Here is a 20,033-nt window from a genome sequence, read left to right as displayed (position 1 = left end):
GCTCTCGTTTAGAGCGGCTGCAGAGAAAGGCTGAGAGGTCGATGCAGGCGTCGACGTCAGTACCTGTTCCGGGCGTGGAGGCTGTTCCGGGCTGTCCAGAGCGGAGCGCATCGACACCTCCTGAACAGAGGGTGAGCGGTCCTCTCGGTGCCGATGCCTGCTGGGTGCCGAATCCCTCGGCGACCCAGAGCTCTCGGTGCCGACACGGGGAGGAGACCGGTGTCGATGCTTCTTCGATTTCTTCCGAAGCATGTCACCGGAGCTCCCCGGCACCGACGAGGAGGACGTCGAATCCATCCGTCGCTTCCTCGGGGCCGAGACTGAAGAAGGTCGATCTCGGGGGGGCTGTACCGCAGGAGCCCTCAGGGTAGGCGGAGACCCACCCGAGGGCTCACCGCCACCAGCAGGGGAATGGACAGCCCTCACCTGCACTCCACCCGATGCACCACCGTCCGACGACATCAGCAGACGAGGTCCTGGTACCACCGACGTCGATGCAGCTATCCGATGTCTCGGCGCCGATGCAGAGGCCCGATGCCTCGATGCACTCGATGCAGGGGCGGCCGAGGAAGATGGTCTGGACGCTGACGACGTCGATGCACTCGAAGATCCCGGTGCCGATGCCGACGAAGAGCCCGAGAACAACACGTTCCACTGGGCTAGTCTCGCTACCTGAGTCCGCCTTTGAAGCAGGGAACACAGACTGCAGTTCTGAGGGCGGTGCTCGGCCCCCAGACACTGAAGACACGACGAGTGTCGATCAGTGAGCGAGATAACCCGGGCGCACTGGGTGCACTTCTTGAAGCCGCTGGAAGGCTTCGATGTCATGGGCGGAAAAATCACGCCGGCGAAATCAAAAGCCGAAATGGCGAAATTTGAAGCACCAAATTTAGAGGGAGAAAAATCTCGACCGAGGCCGAAAAAAAGGCCTACCCCGACGACGAAAGAAAACTTACCGGGGCAAAAAAGCTGGAAGTACGGGGAGGATTTACACGAAACCCGGCGGGGGGTTTCCGGAGCACTTCCCGACTAGGACAAAGCTTTCCCGAAGGAAAAAAACACGTTCAAAACAAATTGGACGCGCGAGGTCGACTTTCCGGGGCTCGACACGGCGAAAACACGACCGTACCGAGTGCGGACAAAAGAAGACTGGCCGGCTCGAGCCGGTTTCGGGCGGGAAGACGGCCGCGCATGCGCGGTGCGCGCGGGCGCGCGAGGGCTAGCAAAGGACTTTGCTAGTGAAGTTTCCGATTGGAGGGGCTGCCGTGGACGTCACCCATCAGTGAGAACAAGCAGCCTGCTTGTCCTCGGAGAAATAAAGTATCACATACAATAAGTCTGTCTGTGTGTGTATGTGTGTCTCTCATGTCTCCAGGATCAAACCCCAAGGCACTAACCATTAGGTTTCTCCTCCTCATTTACTGTTTTCAATATTCAGAGGGGGTCTGCAGACAGAAAACCTAATGTCATGTGCATCAACAGTTATTAATGGGCTGCTCATTGAGCAGCAGGTGTATGTCACGGGCTGAACAAGAAGCAATCATACCCTCATCCTCCTCAGGTGACTTCCCTTTGGAACCTTCATTTTTATTACTTCTCCACCGAGATCTGGACGAACTAAAAAAGTCAGTACCACCTATTAAAAAAACAAACAAAAAGAAAGGAAATGAAATCAGAATTCCCAAGCACAATAAGCTAGTTTCAAATATTTATTTTATGCTCACATATTAATGCTTTGTAATACGTTTAAATTAACAATAAATAATGACAAACATAGAAATTGTATTTAAAATATAAAGTGTATGGCTAAATTTTCTCTCTTTTACTCCCCTGTTTACTAAGCTGCATTAGCGACCGCCTTGTGCTAATGCCATCATAGCCCATTTCACTTTGAATGGGCTGTGTGGACATTGCCACATGGCTTACTAAACAGGGGATTACTCTGGCTGTCCCATCTTGAACAAATGGCTTGTTATCCCTGCCTACCAGCAGATGGTGGAAGAGACACTGATCTATTCCAGCCAGGGGCGTAGCTACGGGTGGGCCGCCAGCTCCCATTGCCGGCCACTGCTGCTTTTCCTGATGAGCAGCAGGGCCGGCGCTACAAAAAGAAGAAGCGCTCAACTGACTGAGCTGAGCGCCAACGCTAAGACTCGACGAGAAAAAATGTTTAAAAAAAAAAAACGCGGCACCGCAGGCAGCCTCGAAGCATTGGCTGCTGGCTCCGCCCGTCTCTTACGTCACTGCCCTCAATTTCTGTTACAGTACTGATGTACTGTTCACATGGCCAACAGAAGACGCTGGTCTGGGGAGTATTCTGGAAATATATGCAAGCACTTTAAGTACTATTCTGTTCAATATGTTGCATTACTTTGATTCCCTGCAGTGCATTCAGTGTGTATAATACCATCAGTAACAGAGGTACTTGGGGAGGCAGCTAGTAGACAGTGAAGGGGTTTATCTCTGCTGTGTTCAAAAGAGCGCTTACTGTCCCTTAAAAAAAAAAAAAAAAGAGTGGTGCTCATACAGAAGGAATAGGGTTCCCTTTTAAGCTGCACTAAACATCCAGTACCTGATTAAAATTCAGAATAACTAATCAGCAACAAGTAGAGAAAGCATGCAGAGTATGGTTCATGGAATTCTTTCCAACTTCACTGTGAGCGTTTATGCATATGTGTGTGTATCTGTAAGAAGTACTCACACCATCTTGGTCCTTAGAGGGATCATTGGCCGTCTGCCCAAGAACTTGCCTGGGCCTGAACTGAAGTGTGGCCTCAACCTGGGAGGCAATTGTTTGTTCTTGCAGGCATAGGCAGCATCGATGGCCACCTCAATCCAACACACAATGGAGGTCTTGGACTCCACACGGCCCTTCCAAGAACGATGAACGAGAACAAGAAGGTGATTCAAGAGCTGAAACTCATTTGTCTCCCACACATACCTGAGCAGAACTCTGCAGCTTGTGTAGGATTGAATCTACAGAGCCTGAATCCTCCTCTACAAATGAGGGCAGACAAGACTCCTGGTTCACTTGGAAAGAGGAGGTCACCTTGAAGGGACGGGGAGGGGGAAGGAGATATACACTGAATCTTCCAAGGAGAGACAGGGGTCCCTAAAATACAGCACCTGAAGCTCTGACGCCCTCCTGGCCAATTAAGCTGCCAACAGGAACAGTTTTTGAGTGAGTGACTTAAATAGAAACTGACCTCAGAGACTCAAAAGGAGCTCCTGCAAGGACATTCAACACAAGATTCAAATTCCAAGAGGCAAAAGACTGATGCACAGGGAGACCTAAGTGAGCGGCGCTTTCAAAAAAGAGTACTCCTGAGTGGCTAGGGAAAGACCCAAGAAATACAACCCAGAAAGAAGAGGGCCCCCAGCTGAACCTTAAGAGAGTTCAGCACTAGCCCCTGATCAAACCCCTGCTGCAGAAAGCTAAGAACGTCAGGAATCTGGGCTTTCCAAGGAGAAAGGAGGTGCTGACTGCACCAACTCTCAAACGCCTTCCAAACCCAGACATAAACCAGGGAGCTGGAAGACTTACAGGCCTTGATTAAGGTAGAAAGGCAATAAAATTAAAACATGCAGGTTTGTTTTTTCACAAGCTGCCTAGAACTGCAGGGAAGCCTGGGGGAAAGACCCCAAAAGCGGTGCATGAGGGAAAGGGATGGATATGTGCACCCCATGCGGCAAGGGCGCTACACGGACCAAGCCAAGTGCATCACCAAACTAACATCTGCTAGAAATAGAAAGTACTGGCGCTTCCCATTGAACTCCAGCACCCTTATACCAGTGATGTCACGAGAAAAGATTCATTTCTCTACCTCCACCTGCTGGTTGTCAGGATAACGACCCAATTTTCTGGATTATATAGCCCAGATGCTAAGAAAATGCCATTTAACCAGAGAATTTTATGCAGCAGCCCTAGTCCTCACATGCATTCTCCTGCACCCCAGCCCACCAATGTATACATGCACTCACAGCAGCAGCAATGAAAACTGCCATTACATATACACAAAAACACACTGCCCCACAGAAAAAGACAAAGGTGCCTGCTTACTAAGCCACGCTGTAGGCATGCTAGTGTGCACTAATGCTAGACACACCCATATATTTCTATGGGTGTGTCTAGCGTTAGCGCGTGCTAATTTTTTTGCACGCACTAAAAATGCTAGTGCACCTTAGTAAACAAGGTGGCAGTGCAAGCTCCAGGTACACATGCTAACCAGCAGAGAACATTTGCAGCAGTAGGTTCAAGTATCCCTCAAAATGGCCCGTTAAATTTTTTAAAAAGGAGCAAAAATACAAATTTACCTAAGTCAGTATAACTCATTGAGAAACAAAAATATTAAAGACCATATAGTCAAAAATAGAATAATATTTTACAATATTTAATTGAAGGTAAGATGATTATTTCAACTGAAAAGTAAACTGTCCAACACTCATACTTTTAGACAAAAAAACAACAACAAAAAAAACATACCCAAAATCTTCCACAGACTAACTGGGTCCTGGAGTAAATACTGTTTAATTAGCAGCCCACCACATCCTTTAAATGTAGGAGAAAGCTGTTTTGACAGCAGGTTCTGTGAAAACAAGACCAAACAAAGTACATTTGGAAGACAGTGGATTTAGCTTACTTACAAATTCTTTAAACCTATGGTCCTTTTTTTTTTTAACTATTATTATTTTAAAAGACAACGGTAGCGAACATGGGTCATCTTAATCTAGTTAACAATTCCAAAATTCTTTCCAGTCTGTCTACTGCTGACATTTAAAGATTTTTTTTCCCCCATCTTCTCTCTGCATTATATTACCTGAAACACTGATAGGAAGAGTGCCCAAAGCACAGCAAAACATCTCACAGGATTACATACACCCAGGTCTTACTGGAAAATGCATTTAAATTCATCCGCTTCAAGAGTTTATCCTTAGGAGGGCAAAGGGGGAGTTGAGTTTAACCAAGACCTTCCTTGAAATGTGCTATGGTTGGAGGATGGGGGGAGTCTCTAGATTATATAAAGCTCGCCTCTTATCAGAAACCTATCATGTATTATTTGCTAAGGTGGGAAAAATATTGGGCGTTTCGTATAACTATGCGCAATGGGAGAAGATGTTTAAATCTTACTCAAGGTATCACTACTACTACTTAACATTTCTAAAGCGCTACTAGGGTTACGCAGCGCTGTACAATTTAACAAAGAGAGACAGTCCCTGCTCAAAGAGCTTACAATCTAATAGACAAGTGAACGGTCGGTCCAATGGGGGCAGTCAAATTGGGGCAGTCTGGATTCACTGAACGGTAAGGGTTAGGTGCCGAACGCAGCATTGAAGAGGTGGGCTTTAAGCAAAGACAAGTATAGCAAGTATAGGACAGTTGAGCCATTGTGACATCACTGATGAGGTTGGCTCTTAGGCATTGGTGGAATGAGGCATTATGACATCACAATCTCAGCTCTGGTTAAATCACTGCTATATGTAATACTACTACTTAACATTTCTAGAGCGCTACTAGGGTTACGCAGCGCTGTACAATTTAACAAAAAGAGACAGTCCCTGCTCTAAGAGCTTACAATCTAATAGACAAGTGAACGGTCGGTCCAATGGGGGCAGTCAAATTGGGGCAGTCTGGATTCACTGAACGGTAAGGGTTAGGTGCCGAACGCAGCATTGAAGAGGTGGGCTTTAAGCAAAGACAAGTATAGCAAGTATAGGACAGTTGAGCCATTGTGACATCACTGATGAGGTTGGCTCTTAGGCATTGGTGGAATGAGGCATTATGACATCACAATCTCAGCTCTGGTTAAATCACTGCTATATGTAATACTACTACTTAACATTTCTAGAGCGCTACTAGGGTTACGCAGCGCTGTACAATTTAACAAAAAGAGACAGTCCCTGCTCTAAGAGCTTACAATCTAATAGACAAGTGAACGGTCGGTCCAATGGGGGCAGTCTGGATTCACTGAACGGTAAGGGTTAGGTGCCGAACGCAGCATTGAAGAGGTGGGCTTTAAGCAAAGACTTAAAGACGGGCAGGGAGGGGGCTTGGCGTAAGGGTTCAGGAAGGTTGTTCCAAGCATAGGGTGAGGCGAGGCAGAATAATTATAAGATACTTCATTGCTGGTACTAATACCCCCCAACGTTTGGCTGGACTCTGCTCTATGCTGGCGCAATTGTGGGTTAGTGGGGGACATGTGCCATATTTGGTGGACTTGCCCTCAAGCTCAAACATTCTGGACTAATGTTTTGAAATTTGTTTTAAGCTCAACCAAGATCTCCTATCCCATGAAAATGGAACATTGTCTCCTGCATGTTAAGCCACAGGGAGTGAAATCTCCTAGTCATCAACTGGTCACTCAAGTGTGTGTAGCCAGTAAACTGGCTGTAGCAGCAGTGTGGAAACAGCCTACTATACCTGGACTTCGTGTAGTTTTGCACAAATTGGACTACCTTCACTTGATGTCTAAGTTAACAGCACTATGAAGTGGATGCATTTTGGCTTATCTTCGTACATGGGACCCTTATGTTCTTTGGTCCTCACACCCTGATCCTCTAGTGCTTGATTCTTGATTAGAGTATGGGCGGAGGGGTGGGTGTAAGGAGAAAGCACATGAGTTCAGAGATTCTTATTTGTACCTTTTTTTTTGTGTTGTTGATGAAAATGTTGCTGTGCATGTGTATTTTGTGTTATCTCCTTAATAAACTCAATACAAAAATAAAACTACAATTAATTTAAATGGCATTGAAGTTAGATTACTCAAATTAAACTTGGAGGTTATTTTAGAAGGGTTAAGAACTATTGATAGACTAAGGGGATGTACCCAAGCAGAACTCACTGGGTGGGGGAAGACGAGGCCCCTTGAATGATACCTCTACAGTAGCCTGAATTAATTCAGGTCAACAAATCCAGTTTATAATGCTTCACAAAGGAATGGAGCAAAGACCAAGTCAACGCCTTGCAGATTGCCTCCGGGTAGACTGCTCAGGCCTCTGCACACGAGGTCACATGCAATCAGCCTGGCATAGCATAAGACCATAAGCCTTGCCATACTGGGCCAGATTGAAACTCCATCAAGTCCAGTATCCTGTTTCCAAAAGTGGCCAATCAGGTCACAAGTACCTCGCTAGATCCCAAAAGAGAAACAGATTTTATGCTACTTATCCTAGAAATAAGATTAACTTGGGAAAATCCACTGCTTAATGGTTTCTGGACTTTTCTGTAATTAGTCAAACCTTTTTTAAACCATGCTAAGCTATGCTTTTACCACATTCTCTGGAAATTAATTCCAGAGTTTTATTATCAGTCTTTATTTACCACCTTATTGAAGGAATTCACTCAGTAAGAACAAATCAAACATAAGCAATAAAATTACAGAAGATAGGAAAGAGAGTAAGACGAGTTAGAAAATAAGTTAACTAGTTTAAATAAAGTTGCATATGAGGTCAGAGAAATGGTTAAACACTATCTCAGCTAGGGCAGGAGTGGACAAACAAGTGCAGCCCGTATCACTTCTTGTGTGAGTGAGACTAAAAAGTTAATTAATTCTTCCATTAAAGGCCTGGTTGAAGAGCCAAGCTTTAACCTGCTTCCTGATGTAGAGATAGTCTTGTATTAAGCAAAGCCTTTCAGGGAGAGCATTCCAGAGTGTGGGGCCTACACCTGTGGGGGCCACTCAAGAGAAGGCTCACGTGCTGGTATCACATCGTGTAATGTCTTTTGGAGACAGTGTGGTTAGTGATAGTCCTCAAGGGAACCTCAGTATCCTTGGAGGTGTATAGAGGATCATCCTATTCTTCAGGTCCTCGGGAAAGAGGAACCTGAACTATAGCTACGCAATGCAAGGTTCCACATTAGGAGTCATCAATAGGTGTCATCATTGATGTTGAAACCTTCTGCCCAATGTGCGGCAGCAGCTAAGAAAGCAAATAGAATGTTAGGTATTATTAGGAAAGGCACGGAAAACAAAAAATGAGGATATTATAATGCCTTTGTATTGCTCCATGGTGCGACCGAACTTCGAATATTGTGTGCAATTCTGGTCACCACATCTCAAAAAAGATATAGTGGAATTACAAAAGGTACAGAGAAGGGCAACAAAAATGATAAAGGGGACGGGATGGCTTCCCTATGAGGAAAGGCTAAAGAGAGGCTCTTCAGCTTGGAGAAAAGACGGCTGAAGGGAGATATGATAGATGACTATAAAATAATAAGTGGAGTGGATAGATGTAAATCACTTGTTTACTCTTCCCAAAAACACTAGGACTAAGGGGCATGCGATGAAGTTACAAAGGTAAAATTATGTATCATACCTGATAATTTTCTTTCCATTAATCATAGCTGATCAATCCATAGACTGGTGGGTTGTGTCCATCTACCAGCAGGTGGAGATAGAGAGCAAACTTTGCCTCCCTATATGTGGTCACGTGCTGCCGGAAACTCCTCAGTATGTCGATATCAAAGCTCCATCCGCAGGACTCAGCACTTAGAGAATTACACCCACAAAGGGACACTCTGCCCAGCTCACCACTGCCGAAACGGGGGAGGGGAATTAACCCAGCTCATCCCCACACAAGTGGGGGAGGGGAATCCGTCCAGCTCATCCCCGCGGAGCGGGGGAGGGACACCACCCCGCCGATGCGGGGGGATCTGGCTTATCCTGCAACCGCAACCGCGGGAGGAGCTGACTGACCCTAACACCGCCGAAGCGGGAGGGGTACAAAGCTGCCCTACAGCCGCACGAAGCGGGAGGGAGTGCCGGCAGAATTTAAGTCTCAATCCAGCCCCGTAAAACGGAGGGGAGAGGAATGCAGCAGCTCACTGTAACACAAACTCGTCTCAACTCTTGAAGAATCCAAGTGAAAAAACTTGAACACGAAGTCCTCCTGAAGTAACTGAAGATTAAACTTGAACCTAAAATTCAACCAGAATATAAACAGTACAGATATCTGGGAGGGGCTATGGATTGATCAGCTATGATTAATGGAAAGAAAATTATCAGGTATGATACATAATTTTACCTTCCATATCATCATGCTGATCAATCCATAGACTGGTGGGATGTACCGAAGCAGTACTCACCCAGGGCGGGACATAGAAATCCCTGACCGCAACACTGAAGCTCCAAACCGGGCCTCCGCCCGAGCAGCCACAGTCAAGCGGTAATGCTTGGAGAATGTACGGGCCGATGCCCAAGTTGCCGCCTTGCATATCTCTGCCAAGGAGACGGACCCGGCCTCTGCCATCGAGGCCGCCTGAGCTCTAGTGGAATGAGCCTTCAGCTGGATAGGCGGCACCTTCCCCGCGGCCACATAAGCCGCTGCAATGGCTTCCTTGACCCATCTTGCCACTGTAGGCTTAGCAGCCTGCAGACCCTTACGAGGACCTGCAAACAGGACAAACAGATGATCCGATTTCCAGAAATCATTGGTCACCTCCAAGTATCTGATGATAACTCGTCTCACATCCAGATATTTGAGAGCAGAGTATTCCTCTGGGTAGTCCTCCCTACGAAAGGAAGGGAGACAGAGCTGCTGATTCATATGGAAGCGAGAAACAATCTTGGGCAGGAAGGAAGGCACTGTGCGAATAGTCACTCCTGCCTCAGTGAACTGCAGAAAAGGCTCTCGACATGAGAGTGCCTGGAGCTCGGAAACTCTTCTGGCTGAAGTGATAGCCACCAAAAAGACTGCTTTCAACGTCAGGTCTTTCAGAGATGCCCTCGACAAGGGTTCAAAAGGCGGCTTCTGTAACGCTCTTAGCACCAGGTTGAGATTCCACGCAGGCACCACTGAGTGCAGAGGAGGGCACAGGTGATTAACTCCCTTGAGAAAACGCACCACATCTGGCTGCGAAGCCAGGGAAGCACCCTTCAGGCGGCACCTGAAGCAAGCCAGAGCCGCTACCTGGACTTTAAGGGAACTGAGCGACAGGCCTTTCTCCAGACCTTCTTGCAGGAACGCCAACACTGAAGAAATTGGAGCAGTGAAGGGAGAAAGTGAGCCTGCTTCACACCACGCTGCAAAGGTACACCAAACCCTGGCGTAAGCCGTAGAAGTAGAGCGCTTCCTCGCTCTCAGCATAGTGGCGATGACCTTGTCTGAGAAGCCCTTCTTTCTCAGCCGCTGCCGCTCAATAGCCAGGCCGTAAGACCAAAGGGGGAGGGATCCTCCATCACCACGGGACCCTGATGCAACAGGCCCTGCTCCACTGGCAGCCGCAGAGGATCGTCGACTGAGAGCCTGATCAAGTCCGCATACCAGGGACGTCTGGGCCAATCCGGACCCACCAGGATTATCCGGCCCGGATGCTTTGCCACCCGGTCTAGCACCCTGCCCAACATGGGCCAGGGCGGGAACACATAGAGAAGCTCTTGTGTCGGCCACTGTTGGAGAAGAGCATCTACTCCCAGGAATCAAGGGTCCCGTCCTCTGCTGAAAAAGCGCGGCACTTGGCAATTGGCCGATGACGCCATCAGATCTAGGCTCGGCTGGCCCCAGCGCTTCGTGATGTCCAAGAACGCCTGAGCAGATAGCTGCCACTCTCCGGGCTCCAAAGTATGGCGACTGAGAAAGTCCGCCTTGACATTCATGACTCCGGCAATGTGGGCCGCTGACAGCTGTTCCAGGTTCGCTTCCGCCCACTGGCATAGATTCATGGCCTCCTTGGCTAGAGGGGCGCTCTTGGTACCTCCCTGGCGGTTGACATAGGCCACAGCCGTGGCATTGTCCAACAGGACCCGTACAGGCTTCATCGCCAGTACCGGGATGAACTCCCAAAGCGCCAACCGAATGGCTCTGAGGTCCAGGAGGTTGATAGACCACTTTGCCTCTGCAGGAGACCAGAGCCCCTGCGCTGTCCTTCCCAAGCAGTGGGCTCCCCAGCCCAACAAAGAGGCGTCCGTCGTGACGACAATCCACTCCGGGGTCACCAGAGGCATTCCTGCAGACAACTTGTCTGTCTGCGTCCACCAGCTCAGCGCCTTGCGCACTGCTGGGTCCAAGGGAAGGCGCACAGCATAATCCTCCGACATCGGAGTCCAGCGCTGCAGCAGAGAGTGTTGTAGTGGTCTCATATGAGCCCTGGCCCAGGGCACTACTTCCATCGTGGCCGTCATAGAGCCCAACAGCTGCACATAGTCCCAAGCCCGAAGAGGAGAGGCTACTAGGAACAGGTCCACCTGAGCCTGAAGCTTGACAATCCGATTGTCTGGCAGGAAACCTCTGCCCACTTGGGTGTCGAATCGAACTCCCAGATACTCCAGGGACTGAGTTGGGCGCAGCTGGCTTTTCTCCCAGTTGATGATCCACCCCAGGGAGCTCAAAAGAGCAACCACCCGGTTCACAGCTTTGCCGCACTCTGCATAAGAGGGGGCTCGGATCAACCAGTCGTCCAGATAAGGATGGACTTGTACTCCTTCCTTCCTCAGGAAGGCCGCGATGACCACCATTACTTTGGAGAAGGTCCGCGGGGCAGTAGCCAAACCGAACGGGAGGGCTCTGAACTGGAAGTGTCGGCCCAGGACTGCAAAACGCAGAAAACGTTGATGAGGAGGCCAGATGGGAATATGCAAGTACGCTTCCTTGATGTCCAAGGATGCCAGGTACTCCCCTGCCTTCACTGCCGCTATAACAGAGCAGAGAGTCTCCATGCGAAAGTGCCGAACTTTCAAGGCCCGATTGACCCCTTTGAGGTCGAGGATAGGCCGTACAGAACCTCCTTTCTTTGGTACCACAAAGTAAATGGAGTAACGCCCCTTGCCAAGCTGATTTTCTGGCACCGGAACGACTGCACCCAGGCGGATCAGGTTGTCCAAGGTCTGCTGCACTGCCACAGCTTTGACCGGAGACTTGCAGGGAGAGAGTACAAACCCGTCTCTTAAGGGTCGGCAGAACTCTAGCTTGTAGCCGTCTCTGATGACTTCCAGCACCCAAGCGTCTGAAGTTATTGTGGTCCACTCGCCCAGAAACGAAGACAGCCGTCCTCCAATCTGCACTGGGGCGTGGACCAAGGCCACGTCCTTGGGTCCGAAACCCTGGGGGAGGACCGGAGGGAGCACCTCCGGGACGGCAGTCTCTGCGAAAGGAATGCTGCTTGGGGGAGAAGTTCCTCTTGAAGGAAGAGAGGGCAGAAGAGCCCGACCTGCCCGGGCGGTACCGACGGGCTTCCTGAAACCGTCCTCTGAATGTACCGGGGAGAGTACTAGCCCGAGCCCTGACCTCTGGTAACTTCTTGCCCTTAGACGTGCCGAGATCGGTCACGATTTTGTCCAGCTCGACCCCAAAGAGCAGCTTGCCTTTAAAAGGCAATCTAGCCAGGCGGGATTTAGAGGCGTGGTCAGCAGACCAATGCTTCAGCCAAAGCCACCGCCGCGCAGAGATTGTCTGAGCCATGCCCTTAGCTGAGGCCCTCAAGACATCATACAGCAAGTCTGCCAAATAGGCTAAGCCCGATTCCAGAGCCGGCCAATCAGCCCTCAAGGAATGATCCGAGGGGGAAGCCCGCTGCACCATAGTCAGGCACGCCCTGGCCACATAGGAGCCGCAAACTGAGGCCTGCAAACTTAAAGCAGCCGCCTCAAAGGACGACCTTAAGGCCGCCTCCAATCTTCTGTCTTGGGCGTCCTTTAGGGCCATGCCACCTTCCACCGGCAATGCCGTTTTCGTAGTCACCGCAGTGATTAAAGAATCCACTGTAGGCCACAGATAGGCCTCACGTTCACTTTCAGGCAAAGGATAGAGGCGGGACATAGCCCTAGCCACTTTAAGGCTCGCTTCCGGGACATCCCATTGAGCCGAAATTAAGGTGTGCATGGCGTCATGCACGTGGAAGGTTCTAGGCGGGCGCTTCGTCCCCAGCATAATGGCAGAGCCAACAGGGGCTGAGGGAGAGACGTCCTCCGGAGAGGAAATCTTCAAAATGCCCATGGCCTGCACTAACAGGTTGGGCAAATCCTCTGAGCTAAAGAGCCGCGCTGCAGAGGGGTCATCCGCTCCATCCGAGCGGGGATCCGTCTCCTCCAAGGAATCCGCAAAGGACCGTTGGGAGAACTCAGATACGCTGCCCTCATCTACATCGGAGGAGACAAAGTCCTCCAAGGCCTGGGAATCAACCCGAGGGCGTTTACCTCCGGGGGCCTCAACCTCTTTACCAGACGAGGGAGCAGGGGCAGCGTTTTGCATAAGGAAGGCCTGATGCAGCAGCAAAACAAACTCGGGGGAGAAACCCCCCAGACTGTGCACTTCCGCAGCCTGGGCTACAGCCCTAGACGCACCCTCAACCGGCGCTCGCAAGAGCGGGGGAGATACATGCTGCGCATCCAAGATGGTGTCCGGCGCGACACTCCACGAAGGAGCCACGCGGGAAGAACGGCGCTTAACTTTAGCCGCTTTTGTGCCGTCGCCCAAATTAAGGGCGTTCATGGCATTAATGTCTCCTACCTCAAGGGCGGCCCAAGAAGAAGCCGTCCGAGCCGCGTGGCCGGCCAAGATGGCGGAGGCGAGCAGCGGGGGATGGGCGTTTATGGCGGGAAAAACCGCCACACCTGAGGAAGGACCGGGACACTCATCGGTCACGAAACTGTCACCCAACAAGGGCGAATCAGACTTCAAGACCCCCGCATCCCCTCTAGAAGCGCCCAAGCAATCCGGGGAGCGACTCTTTGCGCCCTCGCCCTCCGACGCCATAGGCCACGTGGAGATCAATCGGGGAACCCCCTGCCCGCTATAAAAAGGTAAAAATTACCTGCTTTCCGCTCCGAGCTGTAACGACCTGGTGTCCCAGTGAGTAGCTGCAATAAACGTTTAAATAAACGTCGAAATAAACGCCTTTAAGGACGTTCAAAAATTTTTTTATTTTTTTTTTTTTAAACGGAGCCAGCGGGAGGGGGGAGAAAAGGAGGGACCTGGCGCCACCAGGTTTGCACTTGCTCAAGAATAGCCCTCAACCCCAGGCACTCAACAAAACCTAAAAATTAGGCTTGGAGGCCTAGCCAGAGCTGCTGCTGTGTGTGACCACCACCTGCTGAGATAGAGAACATACTGAGGAGTTTCCGGCAGCACATGACCACATATAGGGAGGCAAAAGTTTGCTCTCTATCTCCACCTGCTGGTAGATGGACACAACCCACCAGTCTATGGATTGATCAGCTTGATGATATGGAAGTAGTAAATTTAAAATGAGTCAGAGAAAATATTTCTTCACTAAATGTGTAATTCAACTCTGGAATTCTTTGCCAGACAATGTGTTAAAAGCAGTTAGCTTAGCGGGGTTTAAAAATATTTGGATAGCTTCCTAAAAGTCCATAAGCCAGTGGTTCCCAAACCTGATCCTGGAGATACCCCAGCCAATCAGGTTTTTGCAATATCCACAATGAATATTTATGAAAGACATCTGCATGCGGTGGAGGAAGTACATGCAAATATCTCTCATTAATATTCATTATGGATATCCCAAAAACCTGACTGGCTAAAGTGTCTCCAGGATCAGGTTTGGGAACCACTGCCAAAAGCCATTATTAAAATGGACTTGGGGAAAATCCACTGCCTATTTCTAGGATAAGCTGCATAAAATGTATTGTACTGTTTTGAGATCTTGCCAGGTGCTTGTAACCTGAATTGGCCACTGTTGGAAACAGGATGCTGGGCTTGATGGATCTTCGGTTTGTCCCAGTATGGCAATACTTCTGTACTTAAGATCAGACATAAGAGTTTTAAATTTAACTCTGTATTGTACTGGTAGCCAGTGAAGTTTTTGCAAAAATGGTGCGATGCAGTCACGTCGCTTGCAACCTTCTATTAGTCTTGCTGTAGCATTCTGAATCAACTGTAGCTGGTGCAGGCCCTTCGTAGTCAGACCGTTGTAGAGTGCATTACAGTAATCCAGTCTTTGTTACCATGGCATGCACAACTAAGATAAGATTTACCTTCTCGATGTAAGGAGAGAGACAGCGCAGCTGTCGCAAATAGAAGCAGCAGCTCTTGAATGTTGCTTGGATTTGTGAAATCAGAGTAAGTGTTGAATCTAACTGTATTCCAAGTTCCTGACTTGTGATGGGGGGTGGGGGGTCATACTTCCCAAGAGATTTTGATGTCAGGTATGTATCCACTTGTGTTAGGGACTCAGAGAAGCTTGGTTTTACTTGGGTTCAGGCAAAGTTTGCAGTGCTTAGCCCATTCTTGAATTGATGTTAGATAGGTAATCAGTTATTGTGTGCTGAAAGTAAGTTAGGTTCAATGGGTATGAGTAGCTGCACATCATCCGCATAGATGTAGAACTGAGTGTCCGTTGACTGAATCAGCTCACTAGTGGCAGATATTGAACAGCATAGATGACAGTAACAATCCTTGAGTAATATTACAAACACATATTAAGTGAAGAAATATTTTCTCTGATTTGTTTTAAATGTACTACTTAGTAGCTTCATCGTGTGCTCCTTAGTCCTCGTATTTTTGGAAAAAGTAAGCAAGCGATTCACTTCTACCCGTTCCACTATCGTATCTCCCCCTCAGCTGTCTCTTCTCCAATCTGAGGAGCCCTTGCTGCTTTAGTATTTCCTTGCGGCACCATGGAGTAATACAAATGCATTCTAATACTCTTTGGGCCCTGCTTACTAAGCCGTGCTGGTGTTTTTATGGGCGACTTGGTATTTAGCACGTGCTAATCATTAGAATGCGCTAAAAACTTGCTGCACCATATGCTTGGAATAGACTTCCTGAGCCGGTACGTCAAGCTCCATCTCTGGCAGTCTTCAAATCTAAGCTAAAAGCCCACCTTTTTGATGCTGCTTTTAATTCCTAACCCTTACTCACTTGTTCAGAACCCTTATTTTATCATCCTCATTTTAATATTCCCTTATCTCTTGTTTGTCCTGTTTGTCTGTCCTAATTAGATTGTAAGCTCTGTCGAGCAGGGACTGTCTCTTCAAGTGTACAGCTCTGCGTACGTCTAGTAGCACTTTAGAAATTATAAGTAGTAACAGTAGTGCTTGGGATTCTGGAATGTTGCTACTCTTTGGGATTCCGGAATCTTGCTGCTCTTTGGGATTCTGTGTGGAATCTTGCTACTCTGGGATTCTGTGTGGAATCTTGCTACTCTTTGACCTTATCCCTTATGTGTGCTGTTTGTCTGTCCTAATTAGATTGTAAGCTCTGTCGAGCAGGGACTGTCTCTTCAAGTGTACAGCTCTGCGTACGTCTAGTAGCGCTTTAGAAATTATAAGTAGTAACAGTAGTGCTTGGGATTCCGGTATGTTGCTACTCTTTGGGATTCCGGAATCTTGCTGCTCTTTGGGATTCCGGAATCTTGCTGCTCTTTGGAGTTCTTCGTGGAATGTTGCTACTCTTTGGAGTTCTGTGTGGAATCTTGCTACTTTGTCCTTATCCCTTATTTGTCCTGATTAGATTGTAAGCTTTGTCGAGCTGGGACTGTCTCTTCATGTTCAAGTGTACAGCGCTGCGTACGTCTAGTAGCGCTATAGAAATTATAAGTAGTAACAGTAGTGCTTGGGATTCTGGAATCTTGCTGCTCTTTGGGATTCTGGAATCTTGCTGCTCTTTGGGATTCCGGAATCTTGCTGCTCTTTGGGATTCTTCGTGGAATGTTGCTACTCTTTGGAATTCTGAGTGGAATCTTGCTACTTTGTCCTTATCCCTTATTTGTCCTGATTAGATTGTAAGCTTTGTCGAGCTGGGACTGTCTCTTCATGTTCAAGTGTACAGCGCTGCGTACGTCTAGTAGCGCTATAGAAATTATAAGTAGTAACAGTAGTGCTTGGGATTCTGGAATGTTGCTACTCTTTGGGATTCCAGAATCTTGCTGCTCTTTGGGATTCCGGAATCTTGCTGCTCTTTGGAGTTCTTCGTGGAATATTGCTACTCTTTGGAATTCTGTGTGGAATCTTGTTACTTTGTCCTTATCCCTTATTTGTCCTGTTTGTCCCAATTAGATTGTAAGCTCTGTCGAGCAGGGACTGTGTCTTCATGTTCAAGTGTACAGCACTGCGTACGTCCAGTAGCGCTATAGAAATGATAAGTAGTAGTAGTCTTTGGGATTCTGGAATCTTGCTACTCTTTGGGATTCCGCACGGAATGTTGCTACTTTTTGGGATTCCGGAATCTTGCTACTCTTTTGGATTCCGCATGGAATCTTGCTACTTTTTGGGATTCCGGAATCTTGCTACTCTTTGTCCTTATCCCTTATGTGTGCTGTTTGTCTGTCCTGATTAGATTGTAAGCTCTGTCGAGCAGGGACTGTCTCTTCATGTTCAAGTGTACAGCACTGCGTACGTCTAGTAGCGCTATAGAAATGATAAGTAGTAGTAGTAGTCTTTGGGATTCTGGAATCTTGCTACTCTTTGGGATTCCGCATGGAATGTTGCTACTCTTTGGGATTCCGGAATCTTTCTACTCTTTGTCCTTATCTCTTATTTGTTCTGTTTCTCTGTCCTAATTAGATTGTAAGCTCTGTCGAGCAGGGACTGTGTCTTCATGTTCAAGTGTACAGCACTGCGTACATCTAGTAGCGCTATAGAAATGAGCAGTAGTAGTCAAATTCACGTAGCTCGTAGACATACAGAATTAAACGGTGATCTACAATCAATATGTATACAGACACCATTACTAACACTTATATGTCAGGCAAAAGCACCTTGACGTACTGTGGCGGCCTGACAAGGGTTAATACTCCCTGTCTCCACGCGAAGAAACAACCGTTAAACGTTTTCCTACCTGCAGACCAGCCCCCCGGCTTAGGCGGCGGAGCCAAGGCCGGGAAAGCGGCAGCCCACGGCCTGCGGCCCGAAGGGCGACCAGAAGCGACATCCAACTCCTTCTATTCCCCGGCCGGGGCCCAGGGAGCGCAGGAAGCAGCAGATTCGCACCACCCACCACCAAGGTCCTTAACCCCTCCCCCCTGGGTCACCGCGGAGGGGGAGGGAGGGGCAGAGGCACAGTGAAAGCCTGATGGACTCCCAGCAGCCAACGGGCCTAAAAGGCGGGATTATAAGACGTAGTAGGAGGCGGAAGCGGAAGAACACATTTAGGTTTCTCAACCCAACCTTCTTGTTCGTAGTCCCACTGCCAGCGTTTCAAGCAGGTTAGGATGCATCAACGTACCTCAAGGAGGTTTAATAGACAGGAGTGGAAGTGAGCCTATCTAGTCCATTGGAAGCGAGGAAGCCAATTTGGATTGTCTGAGTTTCCCCTTCCCAGCGCAGCCGTCATCCTCATTTACTCAAAACAAAGCAAGCAAACCTATGAGCTGTTGCAAGGAGGTTTAATAGACAGGAGTGGAAGTATGCCAATCTCTGTTTCCACTCCTCCACGCAGCCGTCATCCAGTACACTCAAAACAAAGCAAGCAAACCTAGGAGCTGTTGCAAGGAGGTTTAATAGACAGGAGTGGAAGTATGCCAATCTCTGTTTCCACTCCTCAACGCAGCCGTCATCCTGAACACTCAAAACAAAGCAAGCAAACCTATGAGCTGTTGCAAGGAGGTTTAATAGACAGGAGTGGAAGTATGCCAATCTCTGTTTCCACTCCTCCACGCAGCCGTCATCCAGTACACGCAAACAAAGCAAGCAAACCTATGAGCTGTTGCAAGGAGGTTTAATAGACAGGAGTGGAAGTATGCCAATCTCTGTTTCCACTCCTCCACGCAGCCGTCATCCAGTACACTCAAAACAAAGCAAGCAAACCTATGAGCTGTTGCAAGGAGGTTTAATAGACAGGAGTGGACGTGAGCCTAATCTCTGTTTCCACTCCTCCACGCAGCCGTCATCCAGTACACTCAAAACAAAGCAAGCAAACCTATGAGCTGCTGCAAGGAGGTTTAATAGACAGGAGTGGAAGTATGCCAATCTCTGTTTCCACTCCTCCACGCAGCCGTCATCCAGTACACTCAAAACAAAGCAAGCAAACCTATGAGCTGTTGCAAGGAGGTTTAATAGACAGGAGTGGAAGTATGCCAATCTCTGTTTCCACTCCTCCACGCAGCCGTCATCCAGTACACGCAAACAAAGCAAGCAAACCTATGAGCTGTTGCAAGGAGGTTTAATAGACAGGAGTGGAAGTATGCCAATCTCTGTTTCCACTCCTCCACGCAGCCGTCATCCAGTACACTCAAAACAAAGCAAGCAAACCTATGAGCTGTTGCAAGGAGGTTTAATAGACAGGAGTGGAAGTATGCCAATCTCTGTTTCCACTCCTCAACGCAGCCGTCATCCTGAACACTCAAAACAAAGCAAGCAAACCTATGAGCTGTTGCAAGGAGGTTTAATAGACAGGAGTGGAAGTAAGACAATCTCTGTTTCCACTCCTCCACGCAGCCGTCATCCAGTACACTCAAAACAAAGCAAGCAAACCTATGAGCTGTTGCAAGGAGGTTTAATAGACAGGAGTGGAAGTATGCCAATCTCTGTTTCCACTCCTCCACGCAGCCGTCATCCAGTACACTCAAAACAAAGCAAGCAAACCTATGAGCTGTTGCAAGGAGGTTTAATAGACAGGAGTGGAAGTATGCCAATCTCTGTTTCCACTCCTCAACGCAGCCGTCATCCTGAACACTCAAAACAAAGCAAGCAAACCTATGAGCTGTTGCAAGGAGGTTTAATAGACAGGAGTGGAAGTATGCCAATCTCTGTTTCCACTCCTCCACGCAGCCGTCATCCAGTACACTCAAAACAAAGCAAGCAAACCTATGAGCTGTTGCAAGGAGGTTTAATAGACAGGAGTGGAAGTATGCCAATCTCTGTTTCCACTCCTCAACGCAGCCGTCATCCTGAACACTCAAAACAAAGCAAGCAAACCTATGAGCTGTTGCAAGGAGGTTTAATAGACAGGAGTGGAAGTATGCCAATCTCTGTTTCCACTCCTCCACGCAGCCGTCATCCAGTACACTCAAAACAAAGCAAGCAAACCTATGAGCTGTTGCAAGGAGGTTTAATAGACAGGAGTGGAAGTATGCCAATCTCTGTTTCCACTCCTCCACGCAGCCGTCATCCAGTACACGCAAACAAAGCAAGCAAACCTATGAG

General features: G+C 48.4%; 1 protein-coding gene across 1 annotated transcript in view; it reads right to left on the bottom strand.

The window, feature by feature from the left end:
- The window catches only part of SPG7 (SPG7 matrix AAA peptidase subunit, paraplegin), a 75,879-nt gene extending 57,926 nt beyond the window's left edge, over positions 1-17,953 (bottom strand). Inside the window, exons 1-3 of the mRNA XM_030204607.1 lie at positions 17,728-17,953; positions 4,484-4,586; positions 1,547-1,636 (exon numbers count right to left, since the gene is read on the bottom strand). Of these exons, the coding sequence (XP_030060467.1) occupies positions 1,547-1,636; positions 4,484-4,586; positions 17,728-17,820 (286 nt within the window). The 5' untranslated portion in view covers positions 17,821-17,953. The remainder of the gene's footprint in view (positions 1-1,546; positions 1,637-4,483; positions 4,587-17,727) is intronic.
- Positions 17,954-20,033: the final 2,080 nt, after the last annotated feature.

Source organism: Microcaecilia unicolor, chromosome 5 (genome assembly GCF_901765095.1).
Source record: "Microcaecilia unicolor chromosome 5, aMicUni1.1, whole genome shotgun sequence".
Classification (NCBI taxonomy): domain Eukaryota; kingdom Metazoa; phylum Chordata; class Amphibia; order Gymnophiona; family Siphonopidae; genus Microcaecilia; species Microcaecilia unicolor.
This window is presented reverse-complemented; position numbering and strand designations above follow the sequence as displayed.